Source organism: Phascolarctos cinereus, unplaced genomic scaffold (assembly GCF_003287225.1).
Source record: "Phascolarctos cinereus isolate Bilbo 61053 unplaced genomic scaffold, phaCin_HiC Scaffold_2;HRSCAF=192, whole genome shotgun sequence".
Classification (NCBI taxonomy): Eukaryota; Metazoa; Chordata; class Mammalia; order Diprotodontia; family Phascolarctidae; genus Phascolarctos; species Phascolarctos cinereus.
In genome coordinates, this window is record NW_027555625.1 from 127,623,695 (window position 1) to 127,649,862 (window position 26,168).

General features: G+C 38.8%; 1 protein-coding gene across 1 annotated transcript in view; it reads left to right on the top strand.

The window, feature by feature from the left end:
- UNC5D (unc-5 netrin receptor D) overlaps positions 1 to 26,168 on the top strand; it is a 366,754-nt gene that overhangs the window by 284,328 nt on the left and 56,258 nt on the right. The window contains 2 exon segments of the mRNA XM_078149141.1: positions 9,291 to 9,459; positions 14,841 to 15,068. Of these exon segments, the coding sequence (XP_078005267.1) occupies positions 9,291 to 9,459; positions 14,841 to 15,068 (397 nt within the window).

Consider the following 26,168-nt stretch of genomic DNA (forward strand, 5'->3'; position numbering starts at 1 on the left):
AACTGATATGGATTAGAAAAGATCAGATTCCCCTAGAGAATGCCTTCCCCTCCCTTTCCCCCTCACCCCCACCTACACAAGATTGTGTTTTAGTTGTATTTAGACTAGGGATGATGAAGGATGAAAAGTAGAATAAAAAGAAACCTCCAGAGCTCAAAACCATAAGGCCCCCATGCCCCTCCCTTTGTTTTCCTCCTTGTGTATTTGTTGATGAATCCAAGAATTCATTGATGTGGGTACTTCTTCCACCTGGGCCTATCACAGCTCCTCAGGGCCCTATCATTCTGTACAATTCCTATTCATGATTTCCCATAAATCCTCCATAAAGGATCAACTGAACATATTGGAGGCCTGCCTCAGGTTCCTTTAATATGGGGTTAGTTCATAGCAGTATAGTATCCAGACTGTACATCTGTTGTCTCTCATTCTCACTATCATCACCTTTTCAGATCATGAATATTCTAAAGAACAAAACAAACAAAAACAACCCTAAGAACTTATTAGAGCTAAAAACTGCAAAAATCTGAGTGATTCATTGCTAGAGTCCACCCCCTCCCCCACCATCTTTTTTTCTCTTTTTTCTGAACTGGCTTATTTTCCAAGGAAGTGTGATGATGGTTCAGTGACAAATACCGACTCTGACACTGCATGAAAGATGAGGTTTAAATTGTGTCTAGGAAGTCATGATTTACACATGCTTTGTGATTCCTTTGATTTATTAATGGATAAATACCCTGTGAATGTGGGTGTAAACTATGACCATTTTACATATGTAAACAATTTAATCTTTCAGTTTGACTTGACCATGTAAGTTTTAATAGCATCTGATATTTCTTCCAAGCCTTCACCTAACTCTCTCTCCCCTGCTCCTAGTTCTGCTTTTGCTCTGCCCTCCAAACAAGATAAACAGAGGCCACGTTTGGAAAGAATCAGGCCACTTAGCTAAGCATTGTTTGAGACTCTGAATGAGTGAATGATAAAGCATTTAACAGTGCTTACACTGTACTAATAGAAAGGTGAGATGATCTTTAGGAGCAAAGAGCTTACATTCTAATGCGGGAAAGCAACACACAAAGAGGAGTTTGAAGAGGATGGGATGGATTGATAATACAGAAACAATGAACATGAACTTGGACAGTACAGTCTTCAAGAGATAGTGGAGGATAGGCCTAGTGGTCAATGGTTCATGAGGTCAGGAAGAGCCAGACATGACTGAAAGACTGAGTAATAGAAAAAGTGAGAAGGTGAGGCTGTCTCCCTCCCAGTGACTAGGCCTCAAGGCCACAGGTTCCCCACCCCTGCACTAGTAGGCTTCTCCTGGAATCCAGGACCAGGAGTCAAAAGTCCCATTTATTAAGATAAGGTAAAATCTTACTCAGCTATCAGAGCCTAGAATTCCAGAGGCAGAGTCCAGTATTGCAACGGGAGGGGGATTAGGACCCCAACCACATACTTTCCCTTCTCTCCAAGAATTATGATCTAATCACTCTTGCCAGTGCTTGAGGAAAGGGTGTGTTAATGAATTGCTAAGGTATTACATTCATTATCTTTGAGACTCCCAGACTATAACTCCCTTCTCAGTTCACCTTTTCCCCAGTACATGTTGTGTCCCCCATGAGAATATCAATTCCTTGATGACAATGACTGTTTTGATTTTGTATTTATATTCACATTACATTTAGCACAGTAAGTGATACACAGTAAGTTTAATAAGTGGGGCAGCGAGGTGGAGCAGCAGACAGCGAGCCAGGCCTGGATCAGGAAGATGTGAGTCTAAATCTGGTCTCAAACACTTACTAGCTGGGTAACTCTGAGCAAGTCACTTAGTGCCTTTTGCCTCAGTTTCTTCAACTTTAAAATGGGCTGAAGAAGGAAATGGCAAACCACTCCAGTATCTTCACCAAGAAAACCCCAAATGGGTAATGAAGAGTTAGACATGGCTGAAATGACTGAACAATAAAAATGTATAATGTGTTAACATCAGGAGATACCTTCCAATGCCTTACACAATGAACAGTTGTTGTTCAGTGATTCAGAATCTATAAAGGCTTGTGTAAAAATTAAGGGAAGCGATTGTTCTTCCCAGTTTCTTTCCCTGATCCCATTCCATTTACCCTTTCCCCTCTTCAATTCTCATCACCTTGTCCAAAAACAAATACATAAATACAAATGAATAAATCCTCCCTCCTTTGGACTCAGATAGCTAAGTAAAAATTGCGCTAACCTCATACAGAAGTCCCTAGGAAACTTCTATAAGCAATAGCATCTTCAGAATCTAAGCAAATTGGACTATCATACAGTGATACAGTAGAAAGAATGCTAGATTTGAGTCAGAAAACCTGAGTTCAAATCCTGGTTCTGTCATTTCATACTGTGTGACCTTGGGTAAATCAGTTAACCTTTGTTAGCCTCTGTCTCCTCTTCTATAAAATGAAAGGGCTAGTCCTGCTAGCTTCAAATGCGATAGTATTTGTAAAGCACTTAGCAAGATGACTGGCACACAGTAGTGCTTAATATATGCTTCCCTCCCACTAAGATCTTTCCCAGTTCTAAATCTATAGTCCTATATGGTCCTATAGTATGTCTTTATGGAGCTTATTCAACTCATAGGTAAAGTAAATCTTCTGGTTAAAAAAAAAAAACAGATGAACCAGAAGAATTTGAGGTTTCTACAGAATTGACCCTGGAGAAAAATACTGGTAAGTTTAAAGGCAGTAGAAAAAAAGAAACAGATAAAACTCCACATCTACTTTAGGTTTGGTAGTGGGAGGACAGAATTGCTGTCTTTCTTGATCTCCTCCCCATCCTCCCCCATATCCAGGTTTGTGACTGAGTACAGCTCCCAACCAACTGCCTTTTTCTGTTCATTCTATTAAAATATGATTTAATTATGTATTGACCTGTGGTTTGCCATTGTAAAACGATCATTAATCGCTTGTCATAATTTCCTGAATGATCTGCTGAGTAAAGGTGATCAAACCAAAATTAATCTATGATATAGACCGTATAATGTATAAGGAGGAAAGCAAGGAGGCATAATTACCTAATGCAGCAAGGCAACAGCAACGGAGGGCAAAACAAGTCTAGAATTTAGAAATTGACTCTTGTGCCTGATGGAAATGACAGCTTATATGTGGAGCTGCAGCCTCCTGAATCTAAAGAGCAGAGGTAAAATCAACTTTGATGCCCTTCCAGACATACCTTATTAAGCGGTTGCTTTCCTAAAGCCAGCCCTGTATAAAGTGATATTTTTCACTGTTACTATCCTGTAGAATGTACATACATAAATGTGTGTCACCTCACTTTTACAATATAACTCAGTCCACCAATCCCTTGTCCTGCTTCATCTGCATTAGGACTGTCCTTAAGGAAAGAGGCAGTAGAGAGGCTCCTCCCTGTAAGGCATGCTTTTTAAGTTGGAGGAAGGTTTCCTCCCCATTCCATCCAGAAATATGCCTCTCCTCATTGGCCCTGTCATTGGGCCTCAAATTCCTCTCATTACTCACATGGTTTAAGGTATCAGAAGTGGGATAAGAGTAAGGATTAGACCTGTGATTTCAATGATGTGGAGCGTTCCTTCACCTGGGAGCTACAATTCAGCTCATCAACTTCTCTGCAAAATGTCAGCTTAAAAAGTTGCCCAGAGCCCTGAGTGGTTAAGTGACTTCCCCACAGTAACATAGTCAGGGTGTCCCAAAAATCTTAGTACAGCATTAAGTTTTAATAGCACAAAGGCAAATAGCCCTCCATGTGTCGGAGGGAGAACTTAGATCCAGGTTCTTATGGCTTCAGGACCTATGCACTGTACCATGCTGTCTTTCAGAAGGCTTCAAAAAGGATTGTTAAAATGTAATTATATAGATGAAAAACAAAACAAAAATAAAAACCGGAAGTTTCACTTGGGGTCCAAAGATTTGGGCCATATTCCCCTTAGCCCTGCAGGCTATTTATTCTGTAACTTGGGACAAATCAGTTAGATTCTCCAAATTTCTTTATTCTACCTATAATATATGATAAAAATGCTTGCCTTGACCTACCTGATAGGGTTGGTATGAAAATCATTAGACAATTTATGTAAAACAGTTTTGTAAATCATCAAAGGCCTTATAGATATACTATTTTTTACTTTTGACACAGATAGTCCTAGTCCTAATGCTTTCTTTAGTAGTAATAGCAGCAACAGCATGCCAGGGAGGATATAGCATATTAAGGCATTATCAGCCATTGACACTAGAATTATTTATGATATTATCCCAAGCAGGAGATTGGAATGGACCTCAGGACAAAGTTATTTTGAAAAAAAGGGAGGAGTTTCACATTCTGGTAGAGCTTTGAGGCAGAAGAAAATCCAGGCAACATCTCATACCAACAGTGTAAGGTTACCTTTGAGATTCTCTCCTCAGCACTAGGAAATAAGAGAGAACTGAGTAGCATTTGATTGTACTGGCATTCCCTCATAGTTATTTAAGGGATATAGATAATGAAAAAGGGAATGGTGGATCTTCTCTACAACTGAATTGTAGGTGGTGGGGAGACAATGTGTAGTAATAGTTTCTTGGAATGGATTCAGAAGAGACAACAATTGAGGCTGGCTAGAGCAGTGAAGATATGAGACCTAGATTTCCTCCATGTGGTGTTAGCACCTGGATCTCCTCCATTTTGTGTGGTCATTATGTAGGGTAGAGATTTTCATATATTGTTTGTACCAGGGCTGGGAAAGTAAGCAATGATGAGAATTTCAGTCGGAGCCACTCTAAAGCATGAATTCTATCAACTTTTCTTATTTACTATTTGCCTTTGACAGTGAAAAGGGCAGTGGGGATCAGGAATTTGAGATGGGGGAGTTCTTGTTTTTAGGAAACTACTAATGAGGTGAAACTTGGGCAAAACCCTGCACTCTGGGCACTAGGTGGGTTCCATAAGGTTGTTGTTTGTCCTTCTTTCTCAAAGAGAACTATGACATCAGGGTTACTGAGTACCTGCAGGGTCCTATTTAGACAAGAGGGGAATGATCCAGAAGAAGAAATGAAGAGACAATTAAACAACACACTAGCACAAAACCCTTTACACAGTAGGTACTTAATGTTTGTAATTAAATTGAATTGGACATCTATTGCTTACTACATAACTTTTCCTAGTGCTGTCCCTTCCTCAGAATTCTGGTATCCCTAAAAGCGTAACAAATGTGAGCATTTCGGCAGCACCACTGTAGTTACCATATGTCTTCACAAGCATGTTATTCTCCCACTTACTTTTTTGAGATGGAGAAAGCCAAGTATAGTAACGTGAAGCAATTTACTCTAAGGCATTCAGCAGCTCAGTGAGGGCTAGTGTTTCAATTTACAAACCTATTCTTTCCAGACTGGCCTTTAAGAAGTAAATAGCTCCACCAAGACTGGCCTTATACTAATTATAGCATTTAGAACCTGAGGTTTACACAGCCAGGACTTCCACTGTGTCTAGAATAACTCTCCTTCCCCTAAATATTGTATCCTACATACTGGATTACAGTGTCATCCTGGTATAGCGATAAATGTCTTGGATCCGGCATCAAAAGACCTGGGTTGAAATCCTGGTTTTGCTGAGGGTAGGGGTACAGAGGGGGTGTCCTTGGGAAGGTATTTAACTTCTCTGGGGCTCAGTTCCTCTTTGGCAAAACTAGGGAGTTAGACTATGAGTTCTTTAAGATCCCTTCTAGTGCTAAGTATTTAATGTTGGGCTGCTAGTATAGTTCAGGAGGGCCCAAAAGTCTAAGACTTTCAGAACACTGTATAACAAAGGTGTTAGTTTACAGATATTAGTAATTCAGTTCATAACAATCTCAGAAAGCTTATACAACGTATTTTTCCCTCATTGTTGAGAAAAAGCATATCAACTTAACTATGGTTTTCATGTATCAAATAGTCTTTAAAAGTTTTTTTTAACATCCCTTTATAAATTTCATTAGGGATTTTTATCTCAAATTTTCAAACTCTCTGTCAAAAAAGCACGCCCATGACTTCTGCATTCATGGCTTAGCATTTGAACTGTGATCAGAAGGTTTGGTCTTGTCACTATTTTGTTTTGTTTTGTTTTCTTGAGAAAGTCTAGGTGGCAGGCCATCCATTAGACTGAAGCCCTTGAGAATGTTAAATTTTGCCAAATATTTTTAATACAATTTTATTTCATTGCTATGTTGCTCTCTGCACTTATGCAGATTGCTACTCCTCAGTGCCTTGGTAGGAAGTCATGAGCTGCTTGGCCCGACAAAAGCACTCAGTGATGAGCTTCTTTGTCCTTGGACGACAGACACATAGTCTGCCACCAGGCCTACCTTCATAGTATCCCCACCTTAGTCAGAGTTTGTGTACAGGTCTTTCAGGAGCTCAGGGTCACTCAAATACCCCAGGAATGCATCAAGGCAGAACCCCACGAAGGAAGCATTAAAAGAGAAGTAAAATACAGTACAATCTACTACAGCAGGAGAGTATGAGTCAGGCATTTTGGTTTTTGTTCCCATCAGTTTGATTGACTTCTCTGTGACCTTATGCTTGAAACACCTGCCTCCACAGGTGTGTGATGAGTGTTAATTAATATTTGTGAAGCCCTCTGATTGCCACAGATAGAAGGAGGCAGGAAAGGGCAAATTATCATTAATCATGGAAAAATGGAGAGATTATATTTTGTTCCTTCACTGGAGACTCTATACCCACTCACATTATTTTCACTGTAGGGGGATTAGATATAAATCTTGATTTACTTTGCACGTATGGAAATAGCCAGTATCTACTTTATGCAAAGCTCCCATCCCATGCTTTGCTTAATACCCAATATGTACTGCCTCTGACTCTTAATGCTGTTTAAGTTATTACAGACAGGAGTCTTGCTATTCACAATGAGTGTGAGAGTTCATCTAATTAGCTGATTTCAGTTCATTTGGCATTAAATAATTCCCCAAATTCCCATATGTTTGAACAATATGTTCAACAAGGGGGATGATTCTCTGAAAGCAATTAAATAGTTCTTTTAGGAGAGCTTGTCATCGGTCACTCACAAGCATCCCTGCTATTCCTGTACGTGATGAATGCAGGCACCAATTACACAGAAACCGCTTAACCCTCTCTAATGGCCCCTGGCAGTGGTCCACGGCTGCTGCTGCCTGCTGGTTATAGCTCACATTGAAATTTTACGTTTTTCAAACCTCAAGCACATTGTTCTAAGCCGTTCATGGAGACTTCCCAATGGCTAATGGGCCACTTTCCAAAGCCCCTCTTGCCTGCCCCCCTCTAGTCCCAACAAAAAACCTTTGTTTTTGCCTTTCTGCTCCAACCTGCTTCCTTTGGAGAATCATCACCTGTGGCTTCCTTTAATCTCCTGATCATGGTGCCTGAAAGTCAATACGGGATGGTTTTCAGTTTCCACCTGTATTTTGCTCCCAGCATGGGTAGGAATTGTCAAACTTGGGGCTGTAGTTAACTTTAAGTAAGCTTGAATGCCTTCGTGTCTGTACAGGGCCCTGCTTTGTGAGGCTGCAGTGAAAGGGAATGTGTTAGTTGTGGATGTGATAGCTGCCATAGGCTAGAGATGATGGACCTGCTGAGGTAAATATCTTAAGGTTTTTGCAGCTGCAAATCACAGAGAACAAGATACAAGGGCAACTGCTAACATAAGGGGAAAGAGAGGGAGAAGGGAGATAAAAGGAGAAGGGAGAGACAGAGAGAGGGATAGAAAGATTAAAAAAGGGATTGAGAGAAAAAGAGAGAGAAAAAAGGAGAATTATTAGAACACAATGTCAACAAAATAATTCAGAGGTTAAGGTGTGAATAACCTATTTCATGAGTTTGTATAAAAGCTTTTAGAAAAGATGCATTATGCACTGGAACAGTATTTCTTTATGTTATCAAGGAGGTGGTTTTTTCAATCATTGGTGGCTGTTCATACCTGGTGGAATGGAAAGAATCCTCAATTTAATTACAGGATCTGTGTTCAAATCCTGGCTCTGATAGTAACTACCTCTGTCATCTTGAGGAAGTTATGTAAGCTCTCTGGGCCTCAGTTTCTTCATCTGTAAAATGAGGTCAGACTAGATCACATCTAGCTGTAAATCTGTGGTTCTACATTTTGGGAAGTGAAACTTAGGAACCATAATATTTGCTCAGTTCTCATACTGTTCCTTTCATCTAAGAGCCTCAGAATATTTATTAATTCTACCCTGCTGTAAGCCTCTATTTTACACATATAAAAAAAAAAAACAAGTAAAGCAAATAAAGATAAAGTAGATTATCCAAGACCATCTAGCCAGGAATTGGGAAAAGGGAGGGGCAAGAATGCCCCAAGGTTCTCCCCCTAACTATTGTTCTAGAAATCTAATTCCCTCCAGAGGGACAAGGAAATAGAACAAAGGAAAGGAGAAAAGAAATAGGGACTCATTCAGTGAAGTGGATTTTTTTTTCCTTCTGTTAACTGTCATTTTCTTTCATCTGTCTCATGACTCTGCATTCCCATTATGAATTATTCACAATACAGAGAACAATATAAAAAATGTGAACACCAGGTTTGTGTGGGATGACGTTAAATTTAGACACCAAACGAGGGAGATTTGAAAGATCTATATTCACGTATTTGAAAATGCATATTTATAACTAACTGTCTGCTGTGCTGTCAATATGTATAACCTATGTATTTGTGAATTGGCAGAAAATACATTTTCAAAATGAGGGAAGTTAACACTCAATCTGCACATAGCTGAAGGGCTGTTTTGTTATGTAATAAGTTATTGTCATTATTTGCTGCTATGAAAATATTGTCGATAGTATCATTGGGAGGAAAGAATCTGGTGGCAACATTGTCAGCATCAGCTGTTTTCATCATGTTTGAACATTTGGACTCGGGTGTTCCATCAGTAAGACTCTTGCATTGCAGCTGGGAGAGGGGTTTTGGTGGTTCTTCTCCCCTGGCCCCCATCCATTCCCTAACTCTGCACTGCAAACATAAACAGGCATTTGTCAGTTTCCCCTTTATCCAAACCCTGGCCTTGAAATGTGGGCTTTAATTCACTCTGTAGGCATCGACTGTTACGAGCCTTATTCTGCTGTTCTGCAGCAAAACTGCTAGGAGTGAATAGAATTGCTTTGCATGTGTGTGATCTACTTTCTGGGCTGTGAGCAGTGCAGCAAACTTGGTTTATGTTCAACCCTCAAGTAACACTCCTCTCTCCCCCGCCCCATTTGTTGAATGAGATCTGACTCTGCCATGCCTGACAATGTTCTTTTTGGCTCATGTTTCCTCTTTTCCTTCAAATGTAAACAAAGTCTCCAGCCAGATGGATCAGAAGTACTCCTGAGTCCTGAAGTTACCTGTGGGCCTTCAGACATGGTGGTCAGCACACCCTTTGCCTTGACCATACCCCACTGTGCTGATGTCAGTTCTGAGCACTGGAATATTCATTTGAAGAAGAGGACCCAACAGGGCAAGTGGGAGGTGAGACCCAGTATTCTTTTTCCAAAGCAATAGTATGCCTGATGGGGAAACATGGTATGCTAACTAGGAGGTAGACTTAAACTCCATTACTAGTCTCATGAAACAGCTGTGTAATTTTTAAATCTTTCTTTTTCCTCTGGGGTCATATGCCATATAAACCCTTCAAAATATAGTCAACCCTTTCATCACCACGATATGGATGAGAAAGGAGTTACACCTAGACGGCTACTCATAAATGGACCTCTTTGTGCCCAGCTCTGGCCCTCTCCTATTTGGCCTTGTATTTTGGTACTAAGTAGGTGACCAGAAACAATAATTTATCCAAACTCCTTCTGATTTACTTTCAGAATGAACTGCGAAATACTGCATATATTCTAGTAAGTTAGAGTACACTATTAAGTACTATGCAGTTCCCTAGTGATGAGTATGACCCATATCTTATCCTAAGCTCTCTTCTCTTCCCCCCTCTACAATTGTTAATTGGTGACATCATGAGTTTAATTATCATTTCTATGAAGATGACTCCAAAACCTTCATATTAATCAATCCATCAGCAAGCATTAAGCACCTAGAATGTGCCAGTCATTGAGCTATGTGCTAGGAATACATGTATAGGTGTACATAATAGATTTTCAGTTTCATGTGCAATCATCTTTTTAATTATTTTGCTACGTTATTGAAGTAATTATTTTGTTTTGTAAATTAAAATAAAAATAAATAAATTTAATATTGAAAAAGATTTCTACTCACAGGAAGCCTACATTCTAATGGTGTAAACAATCAATACATACATAGATACATATGTATACATGTACATACATACATATACAGCATAAATTTAAAGTGAATAAATATAAAAGTATACAAAGTACAAAGCAGTTTGGGGGAAAGGATACTAGCAGTTGGGGAGATCACAGAGGATTCATATAGAAGATTAGTGTTGTTGTTGTTCGTCCTTCATTGTCAAAAAGCACCATGATATCAGGGAGGCATGACATGCAAGTGAATAGGAATTAAGTGAGGGAGGGCTGTACTAGCCAATAGAAGATGGTGCTTAAGCTGTATCTTAAAGGAAGTGAGGGTCACTTAACCAGATGTAAGGAAGGAGTATAATCCAAGCATGGGAAATGGCAGCAGAAAGACATGGAGATTGGAGATGGAATGAGTGTGAGAAAGAGCAATAATGCAACGTTAGCTAGATCACAGAGCAAAAATGTTCAGTGATGCTGAAAAGAGGGGTTGGAACCAGGCTGCTTAAGGCTTTAGAAGCTAAACAGAGGAGTTCATATTTTATCCTTGAGGCAATAGGAAACCAGATTTTTTTTGAGAAGGATGTGATATGGTCAGATCTACGCCTAAGGAAAATTACTTTGACAGAAGTTTGTGGGATAGACTGTGATGGTGATCTATTTGAGGTAAGGAGATCAATTAGGTGGCTATTGCATTAATTTGGGCAAGTGTGATGAGGATTTAAACTATGTTTATAGCTGTGTGAATGGAGAGAAAGCATAGAAAGGATGAAATATTTTGAAAGTAGAATTGGCAAGATTTAGCAACTAATTGGATATATGTGGGGTACAGAGTCAAGAATAATGCTGAAGTTATGGACCTGGAAGACTAGAAGAATAGTGATACTTTTGACAGAAAAGCAAATTTGGTGGGAAAAATAATGAGTTCGTCTTTGGATATATTGAGTTTGAATTGTCTCTGAGACCTCGAGTTTAAAGTGTCCAAGAAGCAAATGGTGATGGGGGACTAAAGCTCAAGAGAGATAATGGGGAGTAGATGCAGATGATATAGGGATAGATATATCTGGGATTTATCTGCATAGAGATGCTTGTCAAAACTAAGTGAACTGACAAGGTTGCTGAAAGAATATAGAAAGAGACAAGAAGCAGGCGTAGAAGGGAAGCTCAGGGAACATTCATAGTTAGGAAGTATAACATAGATGATAAACCAACAAAAGATACTGAGAAGTGCTCACAATGTTTGGAGGAGAGCCAGGATAGAGTAGAGCTACAAAAACACAGAAAGGAGAATACAAACAACAGTGTCAAAATGCCAAATGCAAAAGATAGAGGAATGAGGATGCAGAAAAGGGTGTGTGTGTGTGTGTGTGTGTGTGTGTGTGTGTGTGTGTGTGTGTACATACATATATCTTTCTTTGATCTATCTATCTTCTGTCTGTCTGATCTCCACCCTAGTCACTATCCTGAGCTCCAACACTTCAAATGACTATTGGACATATCCAAAACAGAGCGCATTATCTATCCCCCCAAAAATCAAGCAACTTCCAAACTTCCTTATTTATGTTGCAGGCTTCAACATCCTTATAATACCCTAGTTTCACAATCTTCTGGTATCCTTCCCTCTTTACTCTCCCCAATCCCACATAACCAATGGATCCCCAAATCATATCATTTCTGCCACCCCAGTATCTCTTGAAAGCGCCCACCTTTCTTCCCAAATGCAGCCTCCCCCTAATTCACTACCTCTTGTCTGAACTATTGTGATAGTTTCTTCCAATTGATCTCCTTCCCTCAAATCCATCCTTCACACAGCTGTCAAAGTGATCTCCCTAAAGTACAGGTCTCAGTGTCATTCCCTCCTCAAACTCTGGTTACTCACTATGATCTCCAGGATCAAATACAAATTCCTCTGTTTGGCATTTAAATCCCTTCAGAGCCTAGCCCCAGCCTACCTTACCAGCCTTGCTGCACTTTACTCACTGTCTCACAGTATGTGGTCTTGTCGATCCTACTGTTACATGCACCTCTCCCCGCCACACACACAGGTACACATTTCTGTTTTGTGTTATCTACTGCTCATGCTTTGCAGTTTACTCCCTTTTTTAGCCACCTCTGTGAATCCCTATTTTGCTTCAAGATTTGCCTCATGTGCCTACCACCTTCTTCATGAAGCATTTCCTGATCCACCCAACTCACAACTGCTAGTGACTTTTCACACACACACCCCATTAACTAGTATATATATATTGTATATACCTTTATGTGTACATACTCTCTCAATACCTGATGGAGAAAGCCCAAAATCCTTCATCCAAGAGCCTTGGGAATAGCAAAGCTTCCAGCCCAGTGTCCTCAGCCATCATCCTAGGAAGCAACCAGTCCTTGTGGAGATGGAACATGGTAAATGCTCCTGCAAGCACTGCAGCCATAGCTATTGAAGAAAGTTCTTGACACCAATGTCCTTGGCAATGTTAAATGGCTCAGCATCTGTCACTGATAAGATTTTATTTCTGGAAATGACATCAAAGAAGAGGCATTGTCATCTGTTTTGCTCCTGTACCCTGAAGACCATGGCACCTTTCCATCTGACTTGTAGCTGAAATGTTCCATATTTTTGTTTCCTCGATTAGAAGGTGAACTTGAGAGCAGGCACTGTCTTACTTTTCTATTTGTGTATCACTAGAGCTTAGGGCAGTGATTTATACCTAACAAGAACTTAATAAATGCTTTTCATTCATTTATTCATTTATCCATTCACTCATTTTCCACCCCACCTTATCCCTAAAATGTAAGTTCTATAAGGGAAGGGGCTATTTACTTTTATTTTGTTTTCCCCGTGCAATAGTACAGGTCCTGTACCATAGTAGGGACTTAATGAATGCTTGTTAATTATTTGATTGATACACACCTGCTCATATAAGCCATTTCTTAATTCTGCATCTTGGCTTTCTCTTGATTTCATCATATTCTTGTTATTGGGAAGGAAACTCAACATGAAAAAGGCATTTATAGCTTAAATCTATGTTTGTAACAAACAAAAATAAAATAGCAGTCATTAAAAAAAATGTGTGTGAGACAAAGAGGGGGGAAAAGGATGGGGAAAAAAGAAAGGGTAGCACTAAGTAGCCAAAAAGAGAATGACAGGCATGGTCAAATGATCATCATTATTATTTTTAGAAAACTTAGGTCTGTGATTTGCCTGTGTGATAGGATTGTTTTCATACCTGTATATAGTTAGCTATCATGAAAGCAGTGTAATTCTTATCTTGGAGCCCAGTATCCAGTTCCCACCTGAATTAGGAGGTTGCTTTCAGGAGAAGCTTTCAGAATAGGATGGATGAAAAGATTCTCTCTTAAGAAAAAAAAAAAAAGAAAAAGCATGTTCACATCTTCAGGTGAAGCAGAACATCCCTAGCATTCTAGCTATCTCCTGAGTCAGGATTTTGCTTCCTGAATTCATACATACATCCAACTTCCATTCCCTCATTGCCATTATGTCTGGAAGAAATTTCCTTGGGATAGTGAGTTCTATGAATTTCATTAACAGAATACGTAGTATTATATATCAGAGAGAATCCTATTTTGAGGACCATTGTAGCACATGGGCATTGGATCTGAAGACAGAGGACCCAGTTTAAAATTGTAGCTCAGTTACTTCCTACCTGTGTAACCTTGCATATGTTACCTCCTCCATAAAATGTGGTGGACAAGTTCGATAATCTCCAAGGTACTTTCTAGATCTACATCTTATAATCATCTTAAATCCTAGCCCTATTTTTATTACCTATGTGACCTTGGACAACTCACTTTAACATTTTGAGACTCAGTTTCCTCATCTGTTAAATAAGGGGCCAGAACACATTACATAATCATAGTCTCCCTTAAGCTCCAAATTTTAAGTGTTAATTTATTTGGCATTAAAAAAAATGTTTTCTCTACTTTTTACCAATATAGTTTCCCTTTCCTTGTGCTGTTTCACTGGCTTTTTTCTCTTTCGTTTATTTTTTTGCCTCTGAAGTTTTTGTTGTTAAGGTAGATGGCATTGGGTTTCTGTTTTTCCAGTGCTAGCAAACTACAAATAGCTAAGAGCTAAGTGGTGAAATATAGCAAGAGAAGCTACTCAAGCTGTGTATTTAATGGGGCCTCATGAATGGTTCTGTTATGCTGAAGGGCAAAAACAACCAATGACGAAAATGTGAATTACCTTGATGGATACCAAAAAAAAAAAAAGTGGTCAGAAGCAGACCAATGTAAAGATTTTCCCTTATTGACTTCCATGTTCAAGACAATTTCTTAACTTGACATTGAAAAAGAAAATAACTAGGAATACTAGGACATTAAAAATAACAAGGAAATTACTTATACTTTGTTATTATTACTTATTAAGTAGAAATTCATTCTACCATACATAACCATAACTGCAGCTGCTGATTAAAGTATTTATCATGATTGATGAAATATTTGTATTAAGTATCAAACCAATTAGAACATTTAAAATATTCTGGGGGAAAAATGTGGACTTGTAGAGTGAATCTTAAATAGCAGCTAATTTAAAGTTGAAAGAGTCTGTGTGTGTGTGTGTGTGTGTGTGTGTGTGTGTGTGTGTGTGCGCGGTGTTTGTTTTCCTAACAGGAGGTGATGTCAGTGGAGGATGAATCGACTTCCTGCTATTGCCTCTTGGATCCATTTGCATGTCACGTCCTCCTGGACAGCTTTGGGACATATGCACTGGCTGGAGAACCCATCACTGACTGTGCTGTGAAGCAACTCAAAGTGGCTGTCTTTGGCTGCATGTCATGCAACTCCTTGGATTACAACTTGAGAGTCTATTGTGTGGACAACACCCCTTGTGCATTTCAGGTTAGCCTTCGTTTTCTTTCCTTCCCTTGTTCTCATAACAGCAAGTGGTTTTTGGTCACCTGAAATATCTAGAAAATTCATCCAATTGACATTTGTTAACTACCTACTTTATGTAATCTTAGTGCCTAGAAATACAAAGTTAGATAAAACATGGTACCTATCCTCAAGAAACTTATCGTTTTGGGAGGAAACACATATAATAGGCAATTTTATATAGTGATGCATCAGAGAGATGCAAATATAAAATCCGAAAAATAAGGTTACTGGTTTGGCTCAGGGAAAATTTCACAAATGAGATGGCATCTGAGTTGGAATATAAAAGACAGGTAAGATTTCAATGGGTGAAATGGAGGGAGGACAATTTAAGCATAGAGAACAGTTTATATCAACCACTATTTATTGAGTGTGTGTGTGTGTGTATACATACACACACACACACATATATATCTACATATACACATGTATGTTTATCTATCTACAGACACCCAAATATATGTGCGTATATCAGTATGCATGTATATATATATATATATATATATACATATAAGTATATACACATGCATGTATATATGCAAATATATTCACATACAGGCACCCAAATATATGTATATTTCTATTGTATATACATGTAAGTATATATACACATGTATGTGTTTGTGTATCTACACATGCAGGCGCCCACATATATGTGTATTTAAGGGTATGTTTACATATAAGTGTATACACAAATATACATACACACTTAGAGCTTTGTCTCAGGGTGCTGAATTTAGAGAGCACTGAACACACTCCTGCTGAAGCTTTAAAACTACAGCTACCAAGAATAAATGAAGAATAATTGGTTAAAATTGGAAACTACCAGGTGTCTACCTAGAGGGCTGGGCTAAGTGCCTCCCTTAACCCAACCACCTTCATCCACTTAAACTGTAGCCTCTCCAGCAGTGACCCCCAGATCCATCATCATCCATGTCTCTCTCTCAGTCTTAATGCCCACTGTACCTGTCCTTTGTCTCACTTGAAAGTTTGCTTCCTCCTACTTACCCCAGGACCAATTACAGTACTTCCATAGGGTGGTACTTATCTAATTATAGCTCTGGTAAAAACTCAGACACAAGTGAACATGGCACGAGAGGGTTGGGTGCAGGGATAGGGTGTGTGTGTGTGTGTGGTGTGTGTGTGTATGCCCATATATGCATACAAATGAGTATGTGTTTTTCTAATTAGGAGCCTGTGTATGGAATAAAGCAAAGTGTAGGTAATTAAGCCCACAGGTTCTATACTAAATATCACAAATTGTGCCTATAACTATATAGTCATTTTCTGCACCGAACTGAGCAGTGGACACAGGTTCATTTTCATCTATATTGTTTTTAATCATGTAAAATTCATCTTAAATGAACTAGTCATAGAAATCAAAGGCCTACAAATAGCTCCAAGGATCCTATGAAAACATTTGCGCATGTTTAGTGTCTCTATAAAAGTCATATTTCTTCTGTCATACCTTATTCTGCATGTCTACTATTTTAGGCCTGGATCACTAAGTTTATCTCAAAGAATATTTATTCAATCTCTAACTTTTAAGACAGCAAGCTAGAAAACACATGTTTACCAGGAGAAATGAGACAGTGCCTGAACACTGAGCAGGAATAAACGAAGGTGATGTGTTAATGTTTTGTGTTCTCCAGAGCTGTTCGTTGTTTATTTTCCAGCTTCCAGGTTTGTGAAAGGTGTATTAATTACTCTTTTCTCAGTCATTGGCGTGCATATTTCTAGCAAAGGCACCATTTAGTGGCTTAGAGAAACTCAAAATCAGATCATAGATTCTCACATACATTTATTGTCTTGGAATTACCACCCTCCATATCATTCTTCAAAACTTAGAATCCAAATGTAATTGGGGAGGGGAGTGGGGACAAGGAGGACACAACTTTCACAAACAGTAAGGATGGAGTACTTGGTATTTAGTAGGTACTCACTGAGTACTTGCTGATAAAACAGAATGGCCCACTAATCACCATTAGTTAATTAATTAATTATTAACCACTGAACAATAATTTAAGGATTTCTATCTTTTCTGGCTCATTAATGAATTCTTACATCACACAATCAAAGAATCTCAGAGCTGGAAAGGACCTCAAACACAGTCTTGTACAACCTGCACTTTAAATTAGTATTCTGTCTACGGTATTCTCAGTGAGTGATCACACAAACCGCTAACTGAAATCCTTCAGTAAAGGAAATTTACTCTCTTTCCAGGCCAACTACTTTTGGAAAGCTCATTAGTGAAGTTCTGCCTCCTCTTCCCTAATATCTAACTGAAATCTCCTTCTCTACAACCTCTACCCATCTGCCCCTGGATATACAACATCTAATTCAGTGAATCACCCAGGCCCTGAGATTTCAGATAAACACTTTTCTAAACATAGGTACAAATGAGCACAGCTTCACTCCATCTTCTATAACAACAAATTCAGTAAAACCAGCAGGTAAAAGCAGCCTGAGAGGAAGTTCCTTAGGGTCTCAGAAGCCTCCTACATAATACATTGAGTGGCCTTTATCTAAATTGCCTTGGTTTATTTCACAATATTCTGGTGAAGGCAGGCCTTGGAAAGGGAACTGGGAGAGGGAAGGGGACATGAAGAGTTAATTCATAATGTTCTAGGCATAGTCAAGAACCTCTAAGATCTTAATTTAGAAAGGCCAAGGTCACCCTATACATCTGGGGCCATCGCCAGTCATCTTGACTTTTGTCTTGCCACTGGACTTTGATGACTCTGGAGGAGAGAGTGAAGCTGATGACCTTGAGCAGCTCTGCCTCACTTAAATCCAATTCAAGATCAAGTCAAGACATCACCTTCATGTTGTCAGTGTTCCTCTTCTAGAACAAAGGAAGAACAACAACAAAATGTTCTGGGTCTGCACCATGGCATCCTGGACCACCACACCACTATTCTTAGTCATCAAAACCAATCTCATTTTCATATGATAGCCCTTCAGATACTGGAAGATAGTTCTTATTGCCCCCACCCCCACCCCAGTCTTCTATTCTCCAGGTTACATATCCCTTGTTATTTCCATTAAATTTAGAGTAGCTTTGAGCTCAAAATTACCTGACCCCAAGTCTAACAATTCATTTTTCTTGCCTTCATTCTTAGTTCTACCCATGATTAGGCTTTCTGGATTTCTGTCTTTCTCTTCTTCTGGTCTTTCTCTTGCTTTTCCTCCCTACTTGTCCTCCTTTCTCCTCCCTCTCTCCCTCATACCCTCCTTTCTTTTCTTTTTTTTTCCCCCATCCAAATCTGTGATTTCATTGCAATGTAGAACCACATCCCTGCTACAGAAACTCTAATACAGATCTGTGGCTTGTCTGCAGCTTAGTCTTAGAAACCTGAAGGTATAGAGAGATTAAGTGATTTGTCCATGGTCACAAAACAAGTGTTTGGCAGAAGCAGAATATGAACACACAACTTTCTGAATCCAAGACCTGGCTCTCAGTTTCTCTTTTTCAGGAAATTGAGGATCTATCAATCTTGTTCCAGGACCATTTCTACACACTGTTTGTAGCTGTTTAATATCAATTTGTACATTTTCAAAAAAAATACTCTCTTGAAGTACTATGTACAAATCTGGAAACAAATTTCATTTTGGAATATCAAAAAGCCCTGGCAGATTGGCATGAACTTCTCTCTCTCTCTCTCTCTCTCTCTCTCTCTCTCTCTCTCTCTCTCTCTCTCTCTCTGAGAGAGATGATGATTATGTATCCAGTACTAACTCATTTTCTATAACTCCAATGGAGCCCTTGGGTATTTAATCAAAATTAGTATGTATTTTTCATGGGACATTTCTGCAGAAATTGTCTGCGTTAGAGTTTGCCACAACTCTAGCTGTAATGAAATACTTGTCATCCTTTGGGAATAGAGGCAAGGCTGGTTGTGACAGCTGATCTTCTATAGCAGGGAATATTTTACATTCTAAAGAAATAGGCACCTGAACCAAAAATATGCCCAGCCAGAATTGTGCTTTCCACAAAGCAGAAAATTTCACTTGGACAGAAAGGTTAATACCAGTCATTAGAACCTAGATCTTGTCAGAAGAGCTGGGTTTGTGTCCTAGCTCTGATATTTCCTGGCTCTTCATAGCCAAGTGAGCATTGGAATGTCATTTAAACTCTTTATGACTCAGCTTCCTCATCTATGAAACAGGAGCAATACTTGCTCCTAAGGTTGTTGGGCACAATATACTTTGGAAATCTTAGAAATATAAAAGAATGTCCATGATTATCCTTATAGGATCCCTGTACAGCATAAAATTGAGACCCATCACATTCTAGTAACTCTCTACTAGATACACTCCAGCTTATCAATAATATCTTTACTAAAATGTGATGTGATCATAATTGTTGCTTTGAATGTTCAACATACTACACATGTGAGGTCAATCCCTATGAATCATAGAAGACCAAAGCATCTTGATCAAATCAATCATTTAACAAAAGAAATAATGCATTGGTCAATTTGAAGTTATCATAATGGCTTGAGGTCATTATATAAAGATAGATGATACCACCTAGGAAATGCCTTGTGACTGGTGAATGAAGACCAAACAACACCTCTTGGGTTATATCTAAAAATGGCAAGTTAGTTTGGAGGCAGTTAAGTGGAAAAAGACTCTAAATTAGGAGCTGAAGGTTATATGTCCTTAGATGAGAATCACTTTTTAAGGAAAGAGAATTTGCTTCCTTCTGTTTCCTTCACTCTCTCCATAAACTATGGTACTGAAGAGGATGAACTAACAGGAAATGATGCTTCTAGCTAGAAGTAGAGAGAGACATAATGAAGACAAACAGAAAATCTACTGGAAAAAAAAAGCCAACTAAGTATACAAAGACACTAGGCTATGACCTTGTAAACCTTAAAATGTCAGAAGATCTGGAGATGCAATTGGATGAGTAGCAACATTCCTGGAGAAGAAGTGACTGAAGTGACTATCTGCATCAGGGACTGAGAGACAGTCTGAGGACAAACTGGACACACCAAGGAAGGGCAGCTTCAGGATTCCAAAAAGGCACTGACCCTCACAGCCTAAAAGCAAGTATCACCAAAGGGAAAGTTAATGAGGAATCCCCAAAGGGTAAAAAAAAAGACTCCCAGTAATTAGGAGCTGTGAGTTATACCTTTGACAAAAGAGTTTCTTCCACATGCCTCTCACTAATATTTTGCTGTAAGTTTGACCACACTCTCTTCCGGGACCTCATGTGCACTACTGGTTTGGGAAGGATTATTTTTGTAATGACTTTCCTTGCTATATCCACTTAATATATATTCTTTCTAAAAGATTATAATGAGGGTTGGCTGAATACAAAACACCCTAATGGGGGCTTATAAGCAACAGTACTAGAAACCCTAACAACTTCCAGGGTTTCTTCTAGAACTCTGAGGTAGTACTAGTCAGCTACCCTCTGAGGACCTGGCCTGTGAGTGAGAATTGGGATGTAGCCCCAGAGGTCAGTCAGTCAGTCAAATAGCATTTGCTAAGTGTCTGCTATGTACCAGGCAATGCATTAAGTACTGGGGATACAAAGAATGTCATATAGATATATAGATATAGATATGCACACATATACATACATATTTATACACACACACACACCACACATATAGGCATATATATGTATATATGTGATATATTTTGAGTAGTCTCAGAGGGAACATACCAGCACTAAAGGGGATGAGGGAAAGCTTCTTGCAGAAGGTGGGGTTTTAGTTGAAACCTGAAAGGAAGTCTGAGAAACAAGGAGACATAAATGAGGAGGGAGAAGAGTCCAGGTATGGGGGATAGCCAGTAAAAATGCTCCAAGTTAGGAGATGGGATAACTTGTACAAGAAATAGCAAAGATGCTCTTGTCACTGGATCACTGAGTCATGGAGGAAATTAAGGTGAAAGAAGACTGAAAGGAAGGGCGGAGTTTATGAAAGGCTTTAAAAGTCAAGGAGATGGTTTTATTTTTGATCCTGGAGGTAATAGGGAGCCATTGGAGTTATGAATGGGAGTGAATGGAGATATTCAAACCTGCCTATGGGGAAGATCAGTTTCACCCAAGGAGTGCTACCTATTCATATAATTGGTTTGGGAGAATCATTCACAGTTTGTACAATGATTGTCATTTCATTCCATGGGATGATTATTAAGATTTTCCTACTTGTGTAAATCTAGTGCCTATTTTTTTTTTCCTGCTGCTTGGAATAAGTTGTGTGATCATGCCTATAGATGAGTAGGGGTGAGAGGAGGAGTTCTAAATGACCTGTCATCCTTTCTGTCTCTGGGTTTCTATGAACAATTCATACTGCCATTTTTTTTGTTTGATATCCCTTCCCTTTCTTTTGATAAATTCAGCCCATATTCTGACATTCGCAAATTCTTTTTTTTTGTCTCCTTCCAAACCCAAACTTAGTAATGTCAAGGAATTAAGCATTCACCTCGTCTTATAAAAGAATAACTCGATGCTGCCATCCATCTCTTGTACTCCTAGCCATGCCTCTTGATATTCATTACTTACTTGGAATTAATGTGGGTTTAGAATCTAATTTCAAAGGATTTCCTACAGGTGCACTTCTTGTGTTTATCAATAATGCAACCTTGGGAAATATTGTTCAGGTAACTCATTTAAAGAAGAAAAAAACCACAGCAACATATATTTTGTTGTGTTTTCTTTTAGAGTTGAAACAGTTTTGTCTTATAAATAAATTCACCTTGGCTGTTTCAGTATCCCCAAAGCGTGTTCTAATCTCCATGTCCATCTCTCATACAATCAATGTGAAGAGCTTGGTGAGAGTAACCAAGGATAAGGTTCTGCTGGCCAGTTTTCTTGAAAGTATAGAACCAGGTTCTGCCCACGTGGGGCCTTAAGAAAAGAAAGCTTCCATGTCTCTTACTGTTCACTCTGCCAATCAGGAGCCTGCTATAGGTTCCAGATTCTAATTTCAATATTTCTGATGTCCGTATTTGAACAAAAGACTGAATTAAAAAGCAGAAGGTAGGCATAGGATCTCAAAATAGTGTCACATCTTTTAAGATAGGAAACCTCAAGAAAGGCAAAAATGGCTTTGGAGACACCTTTCTTCCCTTAAGACACTTGTAATCTGATTCATCTTTACATTTACTTCAGCCCTAGGTGCTAGTCCTGGGGTTAATATAAAATGGAACATTGGCCTGGGGCCCTGACAGTTATATAGACCAATCTCTAAAATATGTAATTATTGCCAAACCCCAGAAGATAAATGATTCTCCAATATGAAGTAGGGGCTGCGGTGAGGGAGTGGTGTCATCCTAACTCTCCCCACAATAACCATCACATGACATTTCTAACACAACATACCTAGCCATATCTGCTAACAGTCTCCTAAAGCTTCCTTCCTCTGCTCTCTAAACTCCCATTATCCCAGTTCTGAGCCTGGAGTTGACCCCTAACATCAGTCATAAGCTAACCACGTTCCCACAGCAGCAGCATTACAAGTGTTGTTGGTAAAATTCACCCTTCTCTCACCATACTTGCCATCAAAACCACCCCCATCATCTCTGACTGTGAAAGGCATCTGTTGGAAGATGAGTAAGAGCTCCATTCTGGCTTGTCCTTTGGGGTGGTCCAGAGGGAGGCACACAAGATGGTCAGGTATGGATGCTTTGATATTGGTGTCACAGATTGGCCTCATACAGTTACATTATCTTTCCCCTGCTCCCCCAGATCTACTCCTCTTCTAAATTTCCCTATTATTGTCTAGGGTGCTACTATCTTTGTAGACGTTCTAGTTCATAATCTTAGCATCATCCCACACTCCTTGTTCTCTGTCATGTCCAATCAATTGCCAAACTTGTTGTTTCTACCTCTACTATATGTGTCACCTCTGTCTTCTATCTACTCACTCAGCAATCACTTGGGGTTAGGCCCTGATCACCTTTCACCCGGACTTCTATAATAACCTCCAAATTGGCCTCCCTTCCTCAAGTCTCTCTCTTCTCCAAACCATCCTCTACAGAGGTGCCATAGAGGACTGACCATATGACTCACCTGCTCATTAAACTCCAGTGGCTTCCTGCTAAATCTAGGATCAAATAGTATTTGGTCTTTAATCCTTTCAAAATTTCTATTTCATAGAAATTTGTATAATTTTATATAATTATAAAATAATTATTAGCTTATTAGTAAATGTAAATAATGCATAAATAAGTAAATATAATTATATTACAGGTACATGTTCTTAAAAACAAACTGATAAGATTTGTGATAAAAAAAAAATGTTTCAAGACTACCAATCTAGTCTGTGGCTTCTTTGATACACAGAATTGTAACACTTTACTATAGCTTATGCCATTGACTATAAACTCACTGATATAAAGTCTGTATTTATAAAGTTTTAGAGTAAGACAAGCTGTGAATGCTTTGTTTAAAATACATAATCAGGTAATTGACCTATATTTAAAGGAGTCAGTGGCATTCTCATCTTTTTGTAATAAATATGTGATACTTTCTTTTCAGAAAGATGGGATCAGGCTTTCATCAAAAAGGAAATGGACTAGATTCTTTGTTAGTGACAGTTATCCCTTCCACATCACAGGGTTTGGAGCGGGGCATTCCCACAATCGAGAAAATGCATGTAAAGTGTTTTTGGCCCTCCCTTTGTACCAGAGAAGAAGTCTGAATTTTTTTTTCTTTTCTTTTATGGAGTCTTTACAGTACCTCATTATAAAATTTGGCTTAACTATTTGGTCATAGGCTATATGCCATTTGCTGGCTTTCGAGTGTCATCTGTAGCTTCTGAAAAACTCCTCCCAAATTCCCATTTAATTTCTTATGCTGACCCATGAGATATCAAAAGTGCAATGAGGAAGGTCGCAATGTGGAAGGGATGTTGTAAATATGCCCAAGAATTTGCTTGTATCTGCTCAAAAGTCATTCGATAAATTTTCACTGTGAGCATTTACATCTAAGAAATAGGTAAATACCAGAAACTGGAACTTGATTTATTGTTTCCTTAGTTGAACAGACAATAAAATGATGAAGAAAATGTTAATACTACAAATTAAACTTAAAAGTATGTTGTGCTACTTCTTCCCCCCCCCATTCCAATGGGACCTGGTAGTTAAACAATTATCCTCATATTCCTATCTTAGATTTTTTTTCACATTTGTCTTCGCATCTCCAACAGTTAAGATGGTGCCTGATACATGGTAGGAATAGGAATGAGCTCAGGACCCTTGATTTCATTGCTGTAGGGAAATCCCAGGTGAGGAATGGGATTGACATTTAGTAAATGTTGGTTAATTGGTTAATCAATTGATTGATCCTTTCTAACATTTTACAAATGAGTTTGTATTCTGAGCCACTGATGCCCTTGGCTACCATTTTTCTCTGCCTGGCAAGAAGATTAAATGCTTGCTTACCAAGGAGGTTTCTAGGCTCTTATGCCTCTTTCATGTGATGACCTTTACATCTATTAAAATTTTATAGGAAATGGTGACAGCCAAGGTCATTATCTTTGCCATTTATTCATTTTTCACTTTTGTTATGAATAAAGTGCTTAAAAAAAAAAAACTTAAGCCACTATATCATTTTATCCTATAGTCCAGATTTCCTTTTCCTCCCCTCGCTTCCAAAACTTTAGGCCAATGTGGATCCATGTCTAATCCTAGGAACAGACTTCAAGAGAAGAATTTACTATTTTTGTCTTATTTCCACCAGCTGGAATTGATCTGGGAAATTTTCTTAATATATTCAGGCAAGTCTACGTCTGTTTTTCCCAAATTGGCAAATGAAGTTCCTAGCTCCCCCATAAGCACTAAGGATACTAAACACACACCAAGTACAATGCAACTTTTATTTCATCCCATACAAACGCAAAGACATAAAGATCCCGTAACAGTCCAAACACAGGGGCAGAAAATAACATTTATTGTTGTTCAGTTGTTTCAGTCATGTCTGACTCTAGGTGACCCCATTTGGGGTTTTCTTGACAAGGTTACTGGAGTGATTTGCCATTTCGTTCTCCAGCTCATTTTGCAGATGACAAACTGAGCAGGGTTAAGTGACTTGCCCCGGGTCACACAGCTAGTCAGACTCTAAGGATGGAGTTGAACTCAGATCTTTCTGACTTCAGGCCCTGCACTCTATCCACTGCACCACTTAGCTGCCCCATGAAAATACATATGGCACTCAAAGAGCCAATCAGTTGTGACAGTGACTACCCTTTAACATGCTAGTAAAATAACTTTTTTCCCTAATCCTATACAGCCTTCCCAAGACTCAGTACTAACCTGTAGTTCACACCCTTCCAAGTAGCTCATCATTTTTTTTTTTAACTCACTGAATAGTGCTCTGAACTGGAATAATGAAAGTGATCCTTACATTCTCAAGGAATATTCTACATCAGGAAATCCCCTTCCTTTTTTGAAGATCCAATTTCTGAAATCTCCAATTTAGGAGGAATCACATGAGAGCTCTCCATTCAGTTCTTACTCTTACCTCTCTCCTTTCTAATCTTGTGCGCCTTTCATAGTACCTCACAGTGTATGTTCAATAAATGCTTGCTAGATAGAACTGAAGCTCTGGTATATCCCATTCCTTCCATAAAATTTGTTAACGCTCCTTGCACCTAAATATATTGATATCAATATCTATATCTACAACTGAATCTGTATCTATCTCTATATATGTATATGTTTTTGTGTATATTATGGATGTTATGAAAAATTCCTCTTCCTGTTATTTTGTAGGACTAATCAGAAGGCCACTTGTACCATCTTCTAGCTTGGAGGGGTATGAATTTCGATGGGATTAAAAGAAGTAACAAGGGGCAGCTAGGTGGCGCAATGGAGTCAGGAGGACCTGAATTCAAATCCAGCCTCAGACACAAAATGCTCACTAGCTGTGTGACCCTGGGCAAGTCACTTAACCCCACTGTCTAGACAAAAAAAAAAAGAGTAACAAAAGCATCAATTTAATACACATATATTTAATAGAAAATTTAATTTCCTTGAAAGCAAGATCTGTGCCATTTTTGCTTTATGGCTTCAGCATCCTGTGCAAAGTAAATATTCACTAAGTAT